At 41.7% G+C, this 18,626-nt stretch overlaps 1 protein-coding gene across 2 annotated transcripts; it reads left to right on the top strand.

Moving 5' to 3' along the window:
* The first annotated feature begins 3,481 nt into the window (after positions 1–3,481).
* Positions 3,482–17,904, top strand: bgnb (biglycan b). Of its 2 annotated transcripts, none has more exons than XM_010746833.3 (8): positions 3,482–3,733; positions 11,041–11,309; positions 14,122–14,234; positions 14,899–15,112; positions 15,257–15,367; positions 15,532–15,625; positions 16,193–16,331; positions 16,424–17,904. In XM_010746833.3, the coding sequence occupies exons 2-8, from the start codon at positions 11,060–11,062 to the stop codon at positions 16,619–16,621; spliced, it is 1,119 nt and encodes a 372-aa protein (XP_010745135.1). In that variant the 5' UTR covers positions 3,482–3,733; positions 11,041–11,059; the 3' UTR covers positions 16,622–17,904. The 2 variants fall into 2 exon arrangements, with proteins under 2 accessions (XP_010745135.1, XP_027144515.1); XM_027288714.1 differs by lacking the exon at positions 3,482–3,733 and adding an exon at positions 5,839–6,056 and having other exon boundaries at positions 16,424–16,621.
* Positions 17,905–18,626: the final 722 nt, after the last annotated feature.

Here is an 18,626-nt window from a genome sequence, read left to right as displayed (position 1 = left end):
CCCAGATCTCAATGTTCTCTCGTTCTCTCTCTGTATCTGTCTCACTGTCTATCTTCAGCTGGTTGTCCCTCTCATTATGCCTTTTTTCTCTCTCACCTCCTCCAGCACACAATGCACCATTCTTCTGTCTCAACATATCTATGATCTCGGGCCCCTTCAGAGATGCTTGAAGCTTTGTGGTGTGAGTGTGACGTGAATGAGAGCCTTGTCCATAGCATTTCCGGGCTAGGTAGAGTCAGGATGAGAACATAACCAGAGGCAAAAAAAAGCACAAGCCCTGTTATTGCTTCCTTTGAACAACAGCTCTCTTTCCTTTTATTCCTCTAATCCTGTATTATTACCCCAAACTCAGTTCAGGAACACGAAGTAATCATGAAATGTAGATGCCTTTATTCACAATGTGGTCTCCCTTACACTAAACCCTGCTGCAACAAACATGATATCTGTATTTGCAGCCTCACTGAGAAAGAAACAACAAAGTAAATATTTTATGAGAGTTGATGCAAGTGCAAGCAATTCAGAGTTGGCGTAGTCTCTTTAATTTGTTAATCTGCCCATGCAAAGACATGACACACTTAAAAGTATATCACTTAGACTAATGAATATAATTAAAATGATAAAATGCCGAGTCGTGCTCTGTGTGTGAAGTCGTAATTTACAGGCTGTGCACTTGCTGTGTTGACTAGCTGGCTCCAGGTATAGGTTTTCAACAGCGAGCAGTGTTTCTGTAGCTCTAAATGAAGAACAGAAGGTCCCCTGCAGATGCTAGAGTTACAAGAGAGGGAGGAGGGATGGAGTGTGGGAGGCAGAGAGAGACAGACAGTTAATAAGAAAGGGAGAATAAAACTGGGTTATTAAGAGGAAAGCAGATCACAAAGTTAAAGTTATGAGGACAGAGTACATGCATGGTCTGAATATGTGATATGAACACACACACACACATATTTATACTTTTCACTCTCTCAGCCTGGGCGTGTAATCACATGTTAGATTTCTGCGTTCAGTCTTGTGCATGTGGTGCAGTCTCCATAATTGTACAGTCATTTTACAAACAGCACATTACTGTCTAAGAAACTACACTTTCGAATTTATACTGCAGCTCTGCACAAAAAACGACCAAACTGCGTCACTTCTCTTTTTGCAGTTTCCCATCACTGTAGTTTTGCACAGATGGATGCTCCAGCTTTGATCTTAAATCCTTCAACCTCCCCTCCACAGCTTGTCACATGGTGTATTTTCAAATTTAAGGGGTTTGCCACTTCAGCGCCATCCATCAAAATGTGTGTGACATGACTAAACTGTTAAACCGACATGCCATCACATCCAACAGATGTTTCGTATCCCGTTGAGCTGAGGCCAGAGTCCGTTTGCAAGAGGTTGACCGTAGAGCGGTGTAGTGCTTTTCTTCTCCCATGCTCTGTCTGTTCTACCCGGCGACAGCAGCTTCCTGTGTTTGTTATTGGAGAAATGGGGGAGTGCTGGCTGATAAAATAAAAAGCACCAGCACACACACAGAGAGAAGCGGCTTAAGAAATTCTTACCCTGGGTCAGATGGACATCACAAGCAGATAAAGTGAAGCAAGCAGATAGTGGACAGGTCCTCTGCTAGAACATGAGATTGGGTTCCAGTGTTAGAGGTCAACTATTCAGGGTCAACAAGAATGTGCTTACTGCAGTGTGTAGAATTAAACCGCTCGGACATTAGCCCTGGTGTGCACATCCCTGATAGACAGGAACATTAATGACAAGTAAATACACTTTCATTGGGCTAAGTTCCAAATCCCAAAACACAGAAATACTTTAGTCAGTGATATTCTCTTCTCTCTCCTTCACACAAAGGCACACACACACACACACACACACACACACACACACACACACTCACTGCATGGCAGCACCCACGCAAGAGCTAACAAGTGGGTGTGCTAATCTCTGGAGACACGTTAGCTGAACACTCGTAGGACAAAAAAGAGTTTAATTTGGATGCCAAGCCCTCTAGCTACAGACCAACACCATAATCAACTCAACCACATCGAGGGAACGAGGGAGCGAGAGAGAGAGAGAGAGAGAGAGAGAGAGAGAGAGACTGGCAGACAGAGAAATAAAGAGTGAGAACCAAAGGGAGAGACTGAATCTACAAACCAAGAGAGAAGAGAGAGGAAGCAGAGAAGGGAGGAATGTTATCTGCAAAGAGCTTTATCAAAACTCTGTCCCTTGCCAGCATCCCTGCAGGGCATTGATCTGGTCTGCATGCCTTTTCTGCCACTGTGGATACTACACTCTTTGAGAGAAAAAAAGGCATATACAGTAACTAAACACAAAAATTCAAGCAGTGTCAGTTTCCTCTCCTGTTGACATGGATGAAAATGTTTTGATGATGATATGATGCTCCTGAAGCAGCAGAGCTCATGGATAATGTGTAGATAACTGCAAACGTCTGTGTGGGGCCGACTTTGTTAAGGGTCGGGGAAAAGTTCCCAGATGGTGTGGCTTGCCAAGCTCGCTCCCTCTGCTCTGGGTTCTGGCAATACGGAGAGGAAATCAGAGAGTCAGTGAGAAAAACACTTCACACTGCCAAAAGAAAATTTAATTAAAAAAAAACAAAAAAACGTGAGAAGACACAAAATCATATGTTTTATAATGACAGTGCTAGAAATACATGCATGCGTGATTTCAGTGGAGTTTGGTGGGATCACCATGTACTCTCCCAGCACTAATCAAAGAGAAATTTGTGATTCAGTAATATGCAATTAAACAGTAGCTGATTTAAAAAAAGATCTCTGACTCAGCAAACATTATAAATAAATACTCCCATGCATGGAATTTTCCTGTAATATACTCTTTATGCAGACCAACAATGTGATGTGATGTACAAATAAATAAAATGATGGTTAAATAAATTTAGGTTTGCCCTGAAAGAAATGTTAAGTTATGCTGGGAAGATTAATACCACTACATAAAGCCACATTTCTGTTGCTCTTTACTACTAAGATTTCATCACAGGAGCTACAATAAGCAGGTCCCTATAGTGCTACCGTATGATGCAAGTGACCTCTGTCTGAAGACAATGCCATGTTTTAGCTTGTGTCTTAAGTGGCAGTGCGGAAATTACAATGTCTTTTATCTAAAATGTCTTCAAAAGCAATTAATTACAGACCTCGGGCACAGAGTTCAAACACAGTGCACACACAGTGTCTCCTTCTGTACTTGTACTTGCAACAATCTCATCTAAAGGTTTTATTCCTTCCTCTTAAGTTTTATATGATATTTTCATGATGCCACTACTATGAATTATAACAAGAGTACCACTAACTTTATATAATTCAGCTCATATTACTGTACCAGCTACTATAATAGCACAGAAGTACTATACTCAGGCCTCTCCTCCTTCCTCCTTCCTCTCCTCCGCCTTCCTCCATCCAAAAAGGGGAGAAAGGAGGCTGGCTTGTTAACTTTATGGGCTTGACCCCCCCACTCCGTCTCCCAGTCATTTCCTCGGTTTGGACTGAAACGAGCACACACGGTGCCCTGACACGGTTTGCAGTGGCACGGTGGCGGAGGAGCTGCGGCTGGACGTCAGAGAGGACCTCGGGGAAATACTGCAATAATCCCTAAATGTGATGAAAATATAGGACAACATCTCTCCAGGATAATCTGACGCACAGAGGGACAAAACGCCCTTCAGCCTACTGTTTTTGGAAACTGGAATTAATATCTTATTTCTATCCATAAGGTAGGGGAGTGGGTTATTTTATTATATGTGCTATTTAGTATCGTGATTGGCCTGGGGCAACTTTTTTAATTACAACGTTTATGTGACGTATGTAAACTTTTAAAGTGTATGAACTATAAACTCATATTATAGTGATATCAACAGACTATAGATGTAAGTAGCTATAAAAGTCCATAAGACTTCTACATCTTTATATATGTGATATATGATCTAACTTTTACATTTTCAGTTTAACTTGTCATGTCACTTGTCAACATTACGCACCACATAAACTTTCATATTTATATTTGTTTTTATTGTTTTTCGCCTCAAGATGAATATATTAAAAAATATTTACGGGCTACTTAATGCAACCTGTTGCACCTTCTGGCGCATGGCGCATCTGATGCTCCAACTTTTCCATCGACTCTCACTCCATGGTGACACTAGATGGCGCAAGGACTGTTCAATTAGCGCTATCGTTAATAGAGGCGATAATAAACTAGTATTATCTTTCTTTCCACTCTCCTTATTCTCAGTTGCATGCATCCTCAGACTGTAAATGTAACGCAGGGCATTTATAGCTGGCATTTTACGTCCATCTCTGCATCATCATTCACAAAAAGAATAATTATAGTGAAACGTGTCAATCAAGTCAACCTCTTCTGGTACACGGGCCTGCACTACCCTCAAATTCAGCCTCTGCTCACCCACACTCCCCCACACACACAGTGTTCAGATTGAAATGTGTTGAAAGAACTGTGGCCCAAGAAACATTATTGGCAGGAGGATTATTATGACTCTCCTATTTTATTTTGCCACTTAATATGATGCTAACAAACATACACTTCTTTATGGTAGGAACCCCCCCTCCCCATCTGTGGCCCCATTCTGTCTTGTGCTGATGACTTCATGTCCAGCTTAACTGCCATGTATGAGCTATTTGTGCCAGTGTATTTTCCTGAGTCACAAAGACAGCATTTGACTGTGCAGTCAATGCTCAGACAGCCAAACTGATGCTCTAAATCTGTCTCTTTCACCGCACCTTCTCGCCTGCCTGCCTATTAGCCACCCTGTGGGTTGACTACCCTGCACCTGCGAGTCTGCTCTGCCAATCTGTCTGTTCATCCACCTGTCTGTCTCAGTATTAGAGCCGTATATCACAATTTGATCTAAGTTCAAACTCACAGTTCCCCTGTAGCTTCATATTCATCCTGCAGAGGGCTGAGTTCTTTGTACACTCATCATTGATCATGTTCCGTTTGATGCCAAATCAGTGGTTAAATGTTCCCTCTGTCTTACAGTTTTAAATTCAAGTCAGAGTTCACTTTGAGCTCTGGAGCTCTTTTTCATTTTCCATGTTTTGACAGTAAAATCTGCTGATTGTACCATTTTGGTTTTTTGAAAAAGCAGCTATTGTTTACAGTCTCTATTCATAGCCCACTTATAACTGGCACAAACGCTGGAATACTTGACATACTTTGAATGAGGCTCATCTGCCCACAGGCATGGACCCTCAGGTCAGTTGTCTTCCTGCTGTTGACTGATTCTGCCCTTTTTTGTTATCCTGTGTTGCTCTGTTCTCTGTTCCTCTCTGGTTAGGCCTCGTCTCTGCAGTGTTGAGCAGCTTGCCACCACATCCAAGCTTGGCGGCAACAGAGAAGCTGCCAAACAGTTCCTTTTTTTAGGGATAGCAGTCACCAAATTACAGCCGCTGGGGCAGTTAACTCCACCCGAATGCTCCTACCGGACCCGCCTAGCACTCACTTCTACTGTCTGAAGACTAACCTACATGAATTTGGATTGCGTGTATGTGTGTGTATATACCCATCTGTGTGTGTGCGTGTATGTTGACATATGTGGAGGCAAGGAGACAGGGCAGGTAAATAAGGTAATGAGGGAGGTCAGCTAAATGAGCAGATCATTTTGTAGGTGGACTTCAGATTTCTGAACCAAAATAGATGGTTTACATTATGTGTGTGTACATGTGTGTATGCGTTTGGACCAGCTTACATACCACAAGCAAACATTTGTGTGAGTTTTACATTTGTGTTTTTTTTGTTTTTAGGTGTCAGGGTTTATTGCAGCTTGGATCCAGCTGAGAAAAACATGATGGGTTGGAAAAAAAATCTGATACTCTTACTTTAAACAAACGATTATCCCATGGAGCAACGCCCGCCAAAATTAGTTTTATTGTCTGAAACACAATACCAAGCCATGTAAAATATGTTGTACTTTGTCAGCACTGTGATCACTTCAAGCTACCACGTGATGCTAATCGGCACTGAGTGTTGACGTGGCGGCAGCCAATACACCAGCGTTGTGGCGCCAGCTGGCACTTTTGGTAAGCTCTCTGCCCCACCTTAACTCTGCTCACACAACTGCCAGCACATCATAAGGAGCCTAGCTGAGGTACTCCTAAATATGAATCCAAAGATAAAATGAGCCAGCATTTTATGTCTTAATCAATATTCAAGGTTATCTTTATTGTCCCACAGGGGGAAATTAGTCATGCAGCAAGGGTTCACATAATGACAGAATACAAATGACAGCATCAACAATCGACAATACATCACATAGCTAGTGGAGGGAAATAAAAATTAATGCCAAGTACAAATCCAACCATAAAGGGGCAAGACTGTACACTTGACAAATCTTTCAAAACATGCTTGAAAAAGACACAAAAAGCATCAGCCCCACAGGAGCAGCACGCTCACTATTGTAAGGTTTAATGGATTCTGGCATCTCCGCCCGAGGTGCTGCCAAAGGGTTCAACATTTGACACCAGAAAAGCAAGTGTGTATTGATAAAAGGCGTTGTGTGCATATAATATTTTATGATTTCACAGTTATAACAATGAAACCTTTCCCTGAAGAGAAAAGATGGCAGCACTTCATATGAGTCAAGAGAAAATGGGGGTTGTGTATATGGCTGGGTGGGAGGTATCAGTGATTGCCTTTCTCTTGACTGCGGTCATGGGAGACCAAACACAATGTGTGTGTGTTGAGATGATTACTCTTGGCAGAAAGCATATAGCTTAAATATATGTTTGTTTAGCTTGACAAGGGCAAAGGCTGCCCTGTGGGAACTAGTTACATCAAAGTAATTGCGGTGGATGTGATGGCTGACAAGTACCCTGAACTTGATGGATTGTGCATATAGGAAATGTAAAGCTGATCTCACACACTGGGTGTGGGAAACTCAAACAACTAATACACTTGTAGAGTGTATTGTTCACCAGATGGTGCATTCACCACTGTGTTTTATTGTCAGTCAGCATCTCTACATCCCTAAACCCTGTCTCATGTCTGTTGCTCTGTCTCCTTCTTTAATCCTATTTTCACATTGTGAACCAGTACTAAACCACTGGAATTCACATCTTCATAAACTGTCTGTTTTCTGGTGCCTGTCATGACAGCTTCAACCACCTCGAGAGGTTTAGACGTTCATGTTATGTGTGTGTGTGCTAGAGAGAGAGAGATAGGCATGAGCTGACACACCTTTGGCACAGACGGGGAATTTCCTCCTGCTTCTTCTGTTCTTTGTTTTTGATGAAGGAAAATGATCTTTGCTGCAGAGGAAAGAGGAGTCTCCACTTGGTTAAATGCGTCTTAGGTGGGACGGGCTACACTGCATGGCCAAAAGTATGTGGATACCTGACCATTACACCCAAATGTGATTATTGAGCAGCTCATTTTAGAAGCACATGCATTAATCTGCTGCCGTAATAGCCTCCACTTTTCTCAGAGGGCTTTTTTGTACAATTTTTTTAAACCTGGCTGCTGGGATTCAAGAGCATTAGTGCGCTGAGTGATACAGCCTGGCTTGCACTTGGGATGCTTAAGTATTATGATTTCTGTCAGTACTTTTGGCCAAAACAGCTACAGCAACTTGCTACTGCAAATTGCTGTGATGCAAGTGCTGTTTAGACACTTCACCGTATCTTTTTACAGGATCATCTCTCACATCCTTCTCTCCACTGCCAACACACAACTCCCACTCTTTCTTTCTGTCTGTCTGCCTCGTAATTGTCATTCACCTCCTATTTTTTTCTTTTCCATTCGCTCGTCTGGCCCCTCTCACACCCCGCAGCACCTCGGAGACAAGTGTGCGAGACGAGAATAGCTGCTCATCCATCCATCCATCCATCCATCCATTAAACCACTCTTGGCCTTTGGATGTGAGCAGAGTTGAGGCAATAACAATTAAGATTGAAGCCTTCAGTTTGTTTTTGTCTCAGACCGGATGTTTGATGGCTTGCAACTTAACTGTAGGGAGAGAAGAGGATTTCATACATACACACACCAGGGCCAGATAAGAATGGTTATTACAGCCAGAGAGGCTGCTTGATTGTGGGATGTAGTTTAGTCTTATCGTCGTGTTGTGTTTATAGTGTCATTCTTGGATGAAGGTAGACTGTTCCTGTTCCTGTCTTCCTTTTTTCCCCTCTCTGTCATCATCCTCAACACCTCTGTCTGCAAATCTCCATTCACTACCTCATTTCTACAAGTGGCTGACAAATCATTGGTTGGACAAATGAAAGATGGCTCCACAGATGAGAGTATGGGTGCCACATTTTTAGATTTACGATACTTGTTATACCTCCCATAATGCTGCGAAGCACAAGTTGCAGAAATTGTAGGTATATAAATAAGTCTGGTGGTGTCTTCTGTGTATATCCCAGCTCTTTTGTGTGTTGCGTGTCATTGTGTGATGCTGACCATATATGCCCTTGCTATGTCCTTTTGGCTGCATTCTTCTGACCAAGCCAAGGCCAGTGGTGTTTTTTCTTTTCTGCAAAATGGTATAATTTGGCAGCTATTTTTATAGCAGGGAGCAGACTGCAGCCAGTTCTTCATGCTTCCTGGCCAGGTCCACATCATGCACAAGCTCTTTGTTTTACTGATTTTAATGCTAATACTTTTATTTCCTTGAACAGAGCACAAACACACAGTTTCTGTGGATTGCGTGAGCAGCTCTTACAGACTGAAAATTGATAGTTTTCTACTGTGCAGTCCAAAATATCTGACTGTATTTGAGGTTATGAATAGTCAGTAAGTGTTGAGTTGATGTGCTGTTGATTGACATGTTGTGACATATGCACTCTGACCATATTCTTTCTGTTTTTGCTAAGCTCCTATTTTTGTATTTTAAAAGATCAGTATCACCTTAGAGAACATACTTTCATCAAGTGTGGAATGAGAAGCATTTCCTCCAACATTAAATATCCCTTGAAACCTCCCTCACAAGGAGTCATTTTAAAGCCTTTTAAGCCACCAAAAGTTATTTGAAATGTTTAAAGTGGGCAGTCACTGCTACTAAAAATATCCGAGGACATTGGGTGAAATAGTTTGAATGATGTTGCATTTACTAGACAAGTAGGCGACAGAGATAAAATGCAGTTTCAGGTTAGGAGATATTAAATGTTCTGACACATTTTAAGTACAGTACAAACTCCCAAAACAAACTGTCCAAAAATTCAACTCAAGACATCTGGTGGAAATCAATATTTGGCATCTCTTTCTTTTCTTGCTCTTGTATGTTGTCTCTTGCTGAGCCTTTACTTCTTTTTATTATTAAGTCATTGCCTTCCTAAGAGATTTTTCATTCATCTCTTATGCTAATGCTGACAGCCAAAATTTGCCTCTTGCTTCCAATGAAAATGTGATCAAGTTGCAGGATCCTTAAACATCCTTGGAAAGTCAATTTGCATTATAACCATTGGCATCAAGACTTTCCAGCTGTAGGATTACGAAGCTGGGGATCAGGGAAGGAATTAACACAACAAGGTTAGAGATTATAGGGTTTTAGGTCACCCAAGGGTCTAGTTTAGGCCTGGGCTTCACTTCATAGGATTAGCTTCAGGTTAAGGGTCACAATTTTTTTGCTGCATGGATCAATTGGCCTGGTAATAATTTGTTTTTCTAGGCAGGAGATTTTAGGGCGGGTGGGAGGGAGGGGCGGCTGTGCTGAAGTGTTAGTTAGGTCAGTGCAGACAGCATGAAGGAAGGAAACAAACACAGACACACGCACTTGCATGTCTAGTGACCTCAATTAGCTGTGTGTGTGTGTGTGTGTGTGCGTGTGTGTGTGTGTGCGTGCACAGCTATGACATCATGGAGTAATGTGTTTCATGACATGTGTACACACTCAAAAACACACGGTACGTGCACACGGACACACTTGCACACCCAGTTTCCTTGCTAAATGAATGGTGGCTTTGTTTGACTGCTCGGTTGCAGAAATAAAGTTTTCCACTGAGGTGATGTCCTCTAGACTATCTGATTGGCCAATGAGAAGAGACTTGCTCTCCTGGGAATGGATTCGGTGTGCAGGAAGCAGACAGTGACATTTTGTCAGTGTGGTTTAAGTGACTTTCATTCCCAGAGTCGATTCCTGGCGAGTTTCCCAGGGGGAATGAGTCCATTCCTCCTCACCAGTCTCCAGCTCCTGGTCTGCCTGTGAGGTGTGGTATAAACAGTAGAGCTTTGTAATTAAGGATAAGCAGACCATTTCATAATATTTCAAAGTCCATTTATCACTCACATTACCTTTAGCTATGAATTTAAAGCCCTCAGGCACATGGCTGGATTAACTTTAGGCAAAGGTTTGCTTGCAGGGCCCCTGTTGTTGACGTCCCCCACAGTGTACGCATACACACACATACACCACCAGTCTCTGCGCATTGTGTCTGAACTCTGTCACCCACAGGCCCCATTAAGTACAGTGCACACAGCAGGCTATACATAGCAGCATCATTATGTGCCCTGAAGCCAACCAGTACGTCTATGCTGAAATAATATTACCTGGCCCCAAGTTTTTCTGTGTATCTGTCAGTATGTGGAAATTTGGATTCAACACAACTTAATTCAGGAATATGCACCACATAAGCACAATATGATCTGAAAACCAGGTTTCAACACTGGATTCTTCTATAAAAATGTAAGAATAAGTAATAATGCAGGACCTGGCTGAGTTTACATTGTAGTTTAGCGCTGCATTCTAAACATAAGAAAGAAATTTGCAGTAAATCAAATGTCCAAATATGAATGAACACAGTGAATCTGGTTCTTATGGGGCACCTGGGGGTCTGGGGCCCGAGGGCAGTGACTTGCTTTGGAGGGTTATGCCATGTCCATACTCCTGTCTACTTTCACTGATATAAATGCAGTGGACCAAATCTGAATTCATCCACTTTGAAAAAGAAAAGAAACATCTTTTGAATGTTGGATTTATTAGTTCTAGTTTGTTGTAACGAATAAAATGAGTTTATACGCTCATGTACAATAAAACTGACACTGTGCTCCTTTCTTCTTGTGTTTCCTCAGGTATCAAGTTAAGATAAAGATGCTGTCACATTGCTCCCTCCTGCTGTTGCTATGTGTGGTCCGGCTGTTCTCCCCCTCCTCAGCCCTGCCCTTTGAGCAGAAAGGCTTCTGGGATTTTGCCATGGACAGTATGGACACCGGCGGGATACTGGCGATGATGAGGGATGAGGAAGAAGGCTCTGCAGACGTGGGGGTCCCTCCCCCTGACATACCCATGTGTCCCTTTGGCTGCCAGTGTCATCTCAGGGTCGTCCAGTGTTCTGACCTCGGTCAGTGAGAGTGTGTGAAACAACAGAGAGGAAGAGACAAAATGCATGTCTGTGTTGCTTTGTCATCATTTGTGTGTGCGTCAAGAGGTTCAGACAGGAAAACAAATAAGTTGAATGACAGAGTGAGCATGACCCCCCGAGCCATGCATGACTTTCATATAGCTCCAGAGAATAAAGCCCCCCCCCTTTGGCGTGTTATCTAAGAGGGGAATTTCTTCCTCTGGGATATGCTGGTATATTTTGACAAGGAAAGGCATGTCTTTGAGGGATTTTGTGTTCCAGACTTGTGTGAAGATACTGGGTGGGAAAGGAAGACAGTGATGGTCTGTGCAAAAGAGGAGAAAAGACTAAATCAAGAGAAGAGACGGAGGAAGAGAAAATAAAAGGGAACTTAAAGGGAGGGAGAGAGGGAGTTAGAAGAAGAGAAAGTTAGCAGACACTTTGATGGGAGCAGATGAAAAGTTTCGAATTTTCTCAGTGTTCTTAAGGAGCCGTTTCATGTTGTTGTTGGGACGTGGGCAGGATGTTTAATGGAAAGCCAAAACAGGAGGGGAAGGGGGGTGGAGGGAAGGATGCGTTAGTTTAAAGGGATTTAAAGATGGAGGATTAAAAGGAAAGGATGATAGAGAGATAATAATTCTGTTTATGTGTACAGTTGTATCAAAAGGATATGTATGAATATTCACTTAGCTCCACTTGAAAAACTTACACACACAGATGAGGATACAAAAATAGTCAGCTATTTCTCGACACATCAACAAAGCAAAATATGATTTCCATGACGCTCTTATAGTCAGACTTACTTTTAGCCATGTTTCCAAATAAGCACACACTACAATTTCCTGTGGATATTATAAGGACACGCTGTCCTTCCTCTGTCTATTCTTACAGGACCAAAGAAAATTCTTATTTGTGGATATAAAGATTCCTCGCATTATACTAGCTATATAACTCTAATAAGCCGTCTGTGTTTAGACATAATGGTTTTGTCGAATCATCATTTTACAAGTTCTATATACTTACTGTCCCAGGTCTTTCTGCAGTGGGTAAATGTGGAAGCGTATAATTTCCGAGATGTCAAGTGCTTATTTAGAGCAGATGTAGTTTGGCGGTGGCGTCTGTCTCCTCTCCCAGTGTGCATCCCAGCGTGATGCTGGGTATTTGTGTTGAGGGGCACTGGGGTTAAGAGGGTGCTAGTTTTGTCAGTTTGTGGTAAAGGCATTGAGATCTGTGGCAGATATGGGTGAAGCGCTGTGGTTTGGGGTTTAGAGGGTTAAGGGTGAAATTCAGTTAATCACGGTGTTGGTGATCATGTCTGTTAGGTTCAATGCAGGCATACAAATTTGAAGCTTTCAGCTTGCAGGATGCATGTCCAAAGCTGCAGGTTTTGACTGGAAGGTAAATAGTTCCTACCACATGAATCCACCTGGTAACATTCTGCACTTTGAGAGCTCTTGACAGCAGCTGTAATAACTTTACAAAGTAAATCATAGAGATCATGTTTGCTTTATAATTTAAACTTGATCTTTCATACACAACTTTAATGAATTTATCTTTGCTCCCTGAAGGAAAAAAGTTTTACTTCTTGGATGAGTCTACACCATAAAGTTCCAGATCTCTCAGCACTGCCAGGACGTGGTTTGAGCAGAATGTCAGAGGGAGCTGCCGAGGGTTTGATCCTGTGTGGTGACATGGAGGGTGTGGCACAGTACAGCCAAAGCCATATATCTAAACTTAACTCTAGATGGACAGCTCTGGGTAAAGTCCTGTGGGTCAGATGTGGTTGGTGGCAAACTGGATCCCAGTGGGACAGCTGGCACGCTCACCAGCGAGTCTGGTTGCATCATGGTCGTGGTCCAGATGAGGTCGGCCATGGATGGGATTCGCTTACCGTAGGCTGTCTGCGCCACTGACCACATCTGATACACTTGTCCACGTGGCTTTGTGATGTGGTCTTGTTAATGATCTCTGGTTTCTGTGTTTGTGCGTGTGCTGAGTCATGTTTCCAGAGAGATCACTGAGTGGAATAATGCAGGTGTATTTCTTAACGCTGTTCCACTTGTTGTAACCCATTCTTAGCACTTATGGATTTATTGCTTGGCAAACTATACTTAGGCAACACTAAACATAACAGCTTTTGGTGTTTATTTGTGTCACTGATGGTGCAAACTGCACATGTTCACTTCTTCTTGGCAGGTGTTTCTGTCACAAACAAGCCAAAATTAAAACATTTATGTCCCCGAATTGAATGACAGCTTCACCACTCACACATTAACACACACACAGCTTGTATTGCTCTTGTTTGTATGTGTCAGGGTTGTGCCTGTCTCCCTTTTATTTTATTTGTGATGTCGCTCATGGTATTTAAGTCACATCCTTTGCGACTTCTGTCAAATGGAAACCATATGGGAAACATCTGGTGTCCCCATCTGGCATGAGGGGAATTTGCGTTTGTGTATGTGTGCATGTCTTTGTCAGTGACAAACCAGTAATGTTAGTTATGTACTGCTTTGATGTCTCTGACCTCCATGGTTGTGTCTATGTCCACCTCTCATCAAAATAATAGACCAGGAGTCTCAAAGTGCTCATTTGAGAGTGTGTGGGAGTGTGATTGGGTGAATTTTTAGGCCTGATGGAGGTTTTAAAACACACAGTGACCATTTATTTTCCAAGGTCTATGTCTGACTAAGATATCCTAAGAGCTTGCCCATTGAAAACAAACTGGTTTTTAGGGTGTTGGTTCACAGTCATCCATGGAAGCATTAAATGGAGTGTAATTCCCCTCTGTGTTTTCATTGGTCTTGTCCCTTAGGTCTGACTGAGGTGCCAAAGAATATTCCTCGGGACACCAAGTTCCTGGACCTGCAGAACAACCGTATCACTGAGCTGAAGGAGAATGACTTCCAAGGCCTCACAAACCTATACGTAAGAGACACATGCAGTTGGTCACATCCATAATGTACCTTTCAGCATTAGATCAGCACCTCTTAAGGATGTCTAACAGACTCAGCTCAGCTTGTATTGGCTTCAGTAGTGTGAAATATCATTATGACCCTCCATTTCCTCTGGGATTTAGAGGTTTATTTCCTTTCTTTTTCTCCCTCCACCGCCCTGCGCTCTGAGAGCTTTAATTGTATTAAGTTTGAGCCTGAAGCCAAGTGGGAGTATTCAAGCTCACATCTTCGCCTCTCTTAGCAGAAAAGCTTTGCTCACTCCTGACCCATATTCAAGAGTGCTGACCAAGAGCAATATTAAGTCTGGCAGTGTAGGAAACTCCAGACATGACATTATACAATAACATCTTTATTAAGGTCTGTTTACCTCAGCCTACATCTGTCTCCATCTTTCAGCCAGCGCAGGTGGAGGGACAGTCTGCTGCATGATGGACTGCTGTGAACTGTTGCTGGATCTGTTTTAATTCACACATTTAAAAGAGACGGGATGCAAACACAAGCTCTGGTGCATTCTCTGTATTATTTTAGCCTTCTGTCTTTTTATTTTCAGACTGTCTGGGTGCTACTGATGCTTTCACACAAATCAAATAAAGTGGGTGTTGAATTTTGCCTCTCTATAATTGCTGTTTTTTTAGGGCCTGTCTCTGAGGAATAACCTTATTTCCAAAGTCCACCCAAAAACATTTGTGCCTCTTAAGCACATGCAGAAGCTCTACTTCTCCAAGAATCTGTTGACCACTATCCCCAAGAACTTGCCTGCCTCTCTGGTTGAGATCAGAATCCACGAGAACCGCATCAAGAAGGTGGCAGCTGGAGCCTTTTCAGGACTGGGCAGCATGAACTGCATAGGTCAGAAATGCTGATGACTTTAATAACTTTAGGCTATATTTGGTGGTGCTCACCACTGCCTTTGCTACTGTATAATACTGGAACTGAATATTGAAGATTAACCGTATTTTATTTCATGTCACAAATATCCCTTTCTTCTTGCAGAAATGGGAGCTAACCCTATCCATAACAGTGGTTTTGAGCCTGGAGCATTCAAGGGACTGAAACTGAATTATCTGCGTATATCAGAGGCCAAACTGACTGGAGTGCCAAAAGGTAATAACTCATCTGTGTAGCTAACATATTTATAATGGAGACTTCACACAGTTTGATGCTATCTGTGAAGACATAGTTCAGCATTTTGGGAAATATTCTTATTCACTTTCATAGATAAATACAATCAGAATTATTTACTGCCAAGTATGTTTTCTGCCTTTTAGATCTCCCAGAGAGTCTCCATGAGCTTCATCTGGACCACAACGAGATCCAGGCTGTGGAACTGGAGGACCTGAAGCGCTACAAAAACCTGTACAGGTATCTTTCACACCACAAAATCATACACATTATTAACCATAACCAGTTCCTTGCATCCTGAGGGATTTGCTGGCATATCTGTTAACAGTTATCCTCTAGTTTAAAAAACAAACAAAACTAAATACACCCCCAGTGAGCAGTGCCCCTCAAGGGTAATAATATGAACTACAAGACATGCTACTAAAGAAGCAGGATAACTGCTAGTTTATGCTTGTGTAGGCTCTGTCACTCCAGTAAAAATAGCAGTCTCTCCTCATTATCCAACGTAGGGTGGAAACTTTCCAACAGATGACTTAGGTTGGTTTGTGAGCAGACATTTTGACTTGACAGAATAATCACAGCTGTACTTCTATACTCTGGTCCTTTATTTTTGCACCTCCTTTCTACACAGTTCTAATCTCTAATGTGGCTATTTATGGTCGCAGAGTATTGCCAGGCTCTTTTGAGACTCTCTTACAATGATATTTATCATGGAATTTGTAGTTATTTCAGCTCACGGTAGCAAAACAGTTAAGCTAAATGTACCATGCAGTGTCCTAATTTCTCCATTTATCTCACTTTTTCCAGGTTGGGTCTTGGCTATAACCATATCCGTAACATTGAGAATGGCAGCCTGGCCTTCCTACCTAGACTGAGAGAGCTACATCTGGACAACAACCGCCTCACTCGTGTTCCCCAAGGCCTCCCAGACATGAAATACCTACAGGTGAGTCTAACACGTACCCCATTTGCCATCTCAGACTGAATGTTTCACAAAATCCTCCATTCACCCTTTATGGCACCGTTCCTGCTTTCTAGGTGGTGTACCTCCATTCCAACCATATCAGCCAGGTGAGCGTGGATGACTTCTGCCCTCGTGGATTTGGTATGAAGAGGACATTCTATAACGGCATCAGCCTGTTTGCGAACCCTGTCAACTACTGGGAGGTGCAGCCTGCCACGTTCCGCTGTGTCAGTGACCGGCTGGCCATTCAGTTTGGCAACTACAAAAAGTAAAGACAGGGGATACTGAGAGGTGGAAGAGAGTGAGGGATGGAGGAGGAGCAGATAATTTAAATAATGAAAAAAAAAAAAACTGAGAGATGGAGGGAAAGGAGTTCATATTTGATATTATTATTATTAATATTAATATTATTGGTTTTGGAGAGGATGAGTGATGGAGAAGATGGGAATTGATGAAATAAAAAAGGGAGTGAATAATACAATCACATAACTTGAAATTGGAGTGGAAAGCAAAGCTCTTGCAGTACTTCACCTAACTTTTTCACAGTTTTGAATTTAAGGTTTGGAAAGTTTTGCCATCAGAAATGGATGTAACAGAGGAGACTGTCTGAGAAGAATGTTTTTCCCCAGCCGAAATCGATGAGAAATTCGTACTGAATCCTTGTGAAGCATTTCATTCCATATTTTGTACACATAGTGCTTATTGTGATAGAAGTCATTTTTGTTTTATTAATATTTTCACAATTACAAAATAGAAAAATAGAAAAGCAATGCATTATAGATTTTTTTTTATATATATCTAAGAAGGTACTCTGTATGACTTTCTGTGTGTGCTGATTTGGGAGATACATCACATTGTCTCTGTTTCACTAGTCCACAACCATCTGGCCCTAAATTCTGTGATTAAATTATACTGTATTAATAAACAACTAGTCACAGATTTGGGGCTATTTTCCACCATTTACAGACACAAAATGAATTGCACAAAAAGTATAACCTATTATTCAAGTTAACCAGCTCAAAAACATGTTTGTATATATCATTGATTGATAAAATTCCCCTCATCAGTGCTAAACATTTTTCTTATTGATCTGAGGTATTTGAACCACCAGCCTGCCTGTGTAAGGAGTCTAGTCTGTGCCTTTACTAATATTATGCTGTCTGTATGATACTTTAATACAGTATTCCTTGAGGGGACACTGAGATAATGGGGATTTGCCCCGGTTAGAGAAAACACACACCTGCTTTGCTTTGACACAATGAAGGCAGTGTGTTTATATAGTGCTACAAACAATAGTAGTGTTAATGCATTGTTTTGCACAGTTTTTCTGTTATGCTTTCTGCTTCAGGGTTATTGGAGGGTTAACCTGTTTATGTTGGTAGGCCTATGTGGAACTACTCTAGCCATAAGTATTCTGTCCTGTCTCTGTTCTGTAACCTGACAAGCTACTGCTGCATGTGAATAAAGACATTTTTAGCCTGCTGCATAAAGCCAGAGAACAACTGATGCCCCTGGGTTGGATGCTGTGTGAGAAATAAAGAAGAAATATCACTTTGTGTAGAGAAATTTTGAGTCCACACTTTATAATTTGCTATTTATAGTACAAACACGTACAGCAAGCTCACATTACGTTCAATGTAAAACAAAAATTGATCCCTTGAACATTTAAGGTATCTTAGGAGGTTGGAAATCATTATCATTAAGTCCTTAAAATGCCCTAAATCTATATCCACTAATACTGGCCTGAAGTTGCAAATTCATCAGTTTGTATCCATACTTATTAATTCATTGATTTTAATATGAACTTGTCACCTGATATCAAGGACAGTAAAGTCCGTAGTTATTTGGTCAGTTGGGGTTTTTTCACTGATGAAAATAACAAAATGTACAAAATGTTTAATTTATTTTTTGGGGGGTGTCGTATATTCAGTGGTGATGCAGTTGAAGATGTTTGAAGAGAAACTCCGCCGACACTGTCTTAGTTGTATAACAAATTTATTACAATAAGTTCAGCATCGTAGCAAGTAAAACATTACTTGAAGAGTCCCCGGCCGATTGATAAGACTCTCCTGATCTATGCAGGAAAAGCCCTTATATACAGTAGGTTATGCTCCCAAAACATACAATCAAAATAACTTGCCCCAAGACATGCAATAAAATAACTCGAGTCAGAAGGACAGATAGATAAGAGAAATTCCTTTCCTAGGATACCCCACTTATGGGCCTTAACCTTTGACCTGACTTCTTATCTATCCAGTTAAAAGAAACCATATTCTA

The sequence above is a fragment of the Larimichthys crocea genome, chromosome XV (assembly GCF_000972845.2).
Source record: "Larimichthys crocea isolate SSNF chromosome XV, L_crocea_2.0, whole genome shotgun sequence".
Taxonomy (NCBI): Eukaryota; Metazoa; Chordata; class Actinopteri; family Sciaenidae; genus Larimichthys; species Larimichthys crocea.
The sequence above is the reverse complement of the archived record's forward strand: the minus strand, read 5'-3'. Positions and strand labels throughout refer to the sequence as shown.

What these genes read in the sequence shown, in the direction of transcription:
- bgnb (XM_010746833.3), top strand. Translation starts at nt 11,060, where the DNA reads ATGCTGTCACATTGCTCCCTCCTGCTGTTGCTATGTGTGGTCCGGCTG. An exon ending in ACTGACTGGAGTGCCAAAAG is followed by an intron (nt 15,368 to 15,531) that starts GTAATAACTCAT and finishes TCTGCCTTTTAG; the next exon opens with ATCTCCCAGAGAGTCTCCAT. An exon ending in CAGACATGAAATACCTACAG is followed by an intron (nt 16,332 to 16,423) that starts GTGAGTCTAACA and finishes CCTGCTTTCTAG; the next exon opens with GTGGTGTACCTCCATTCCAA.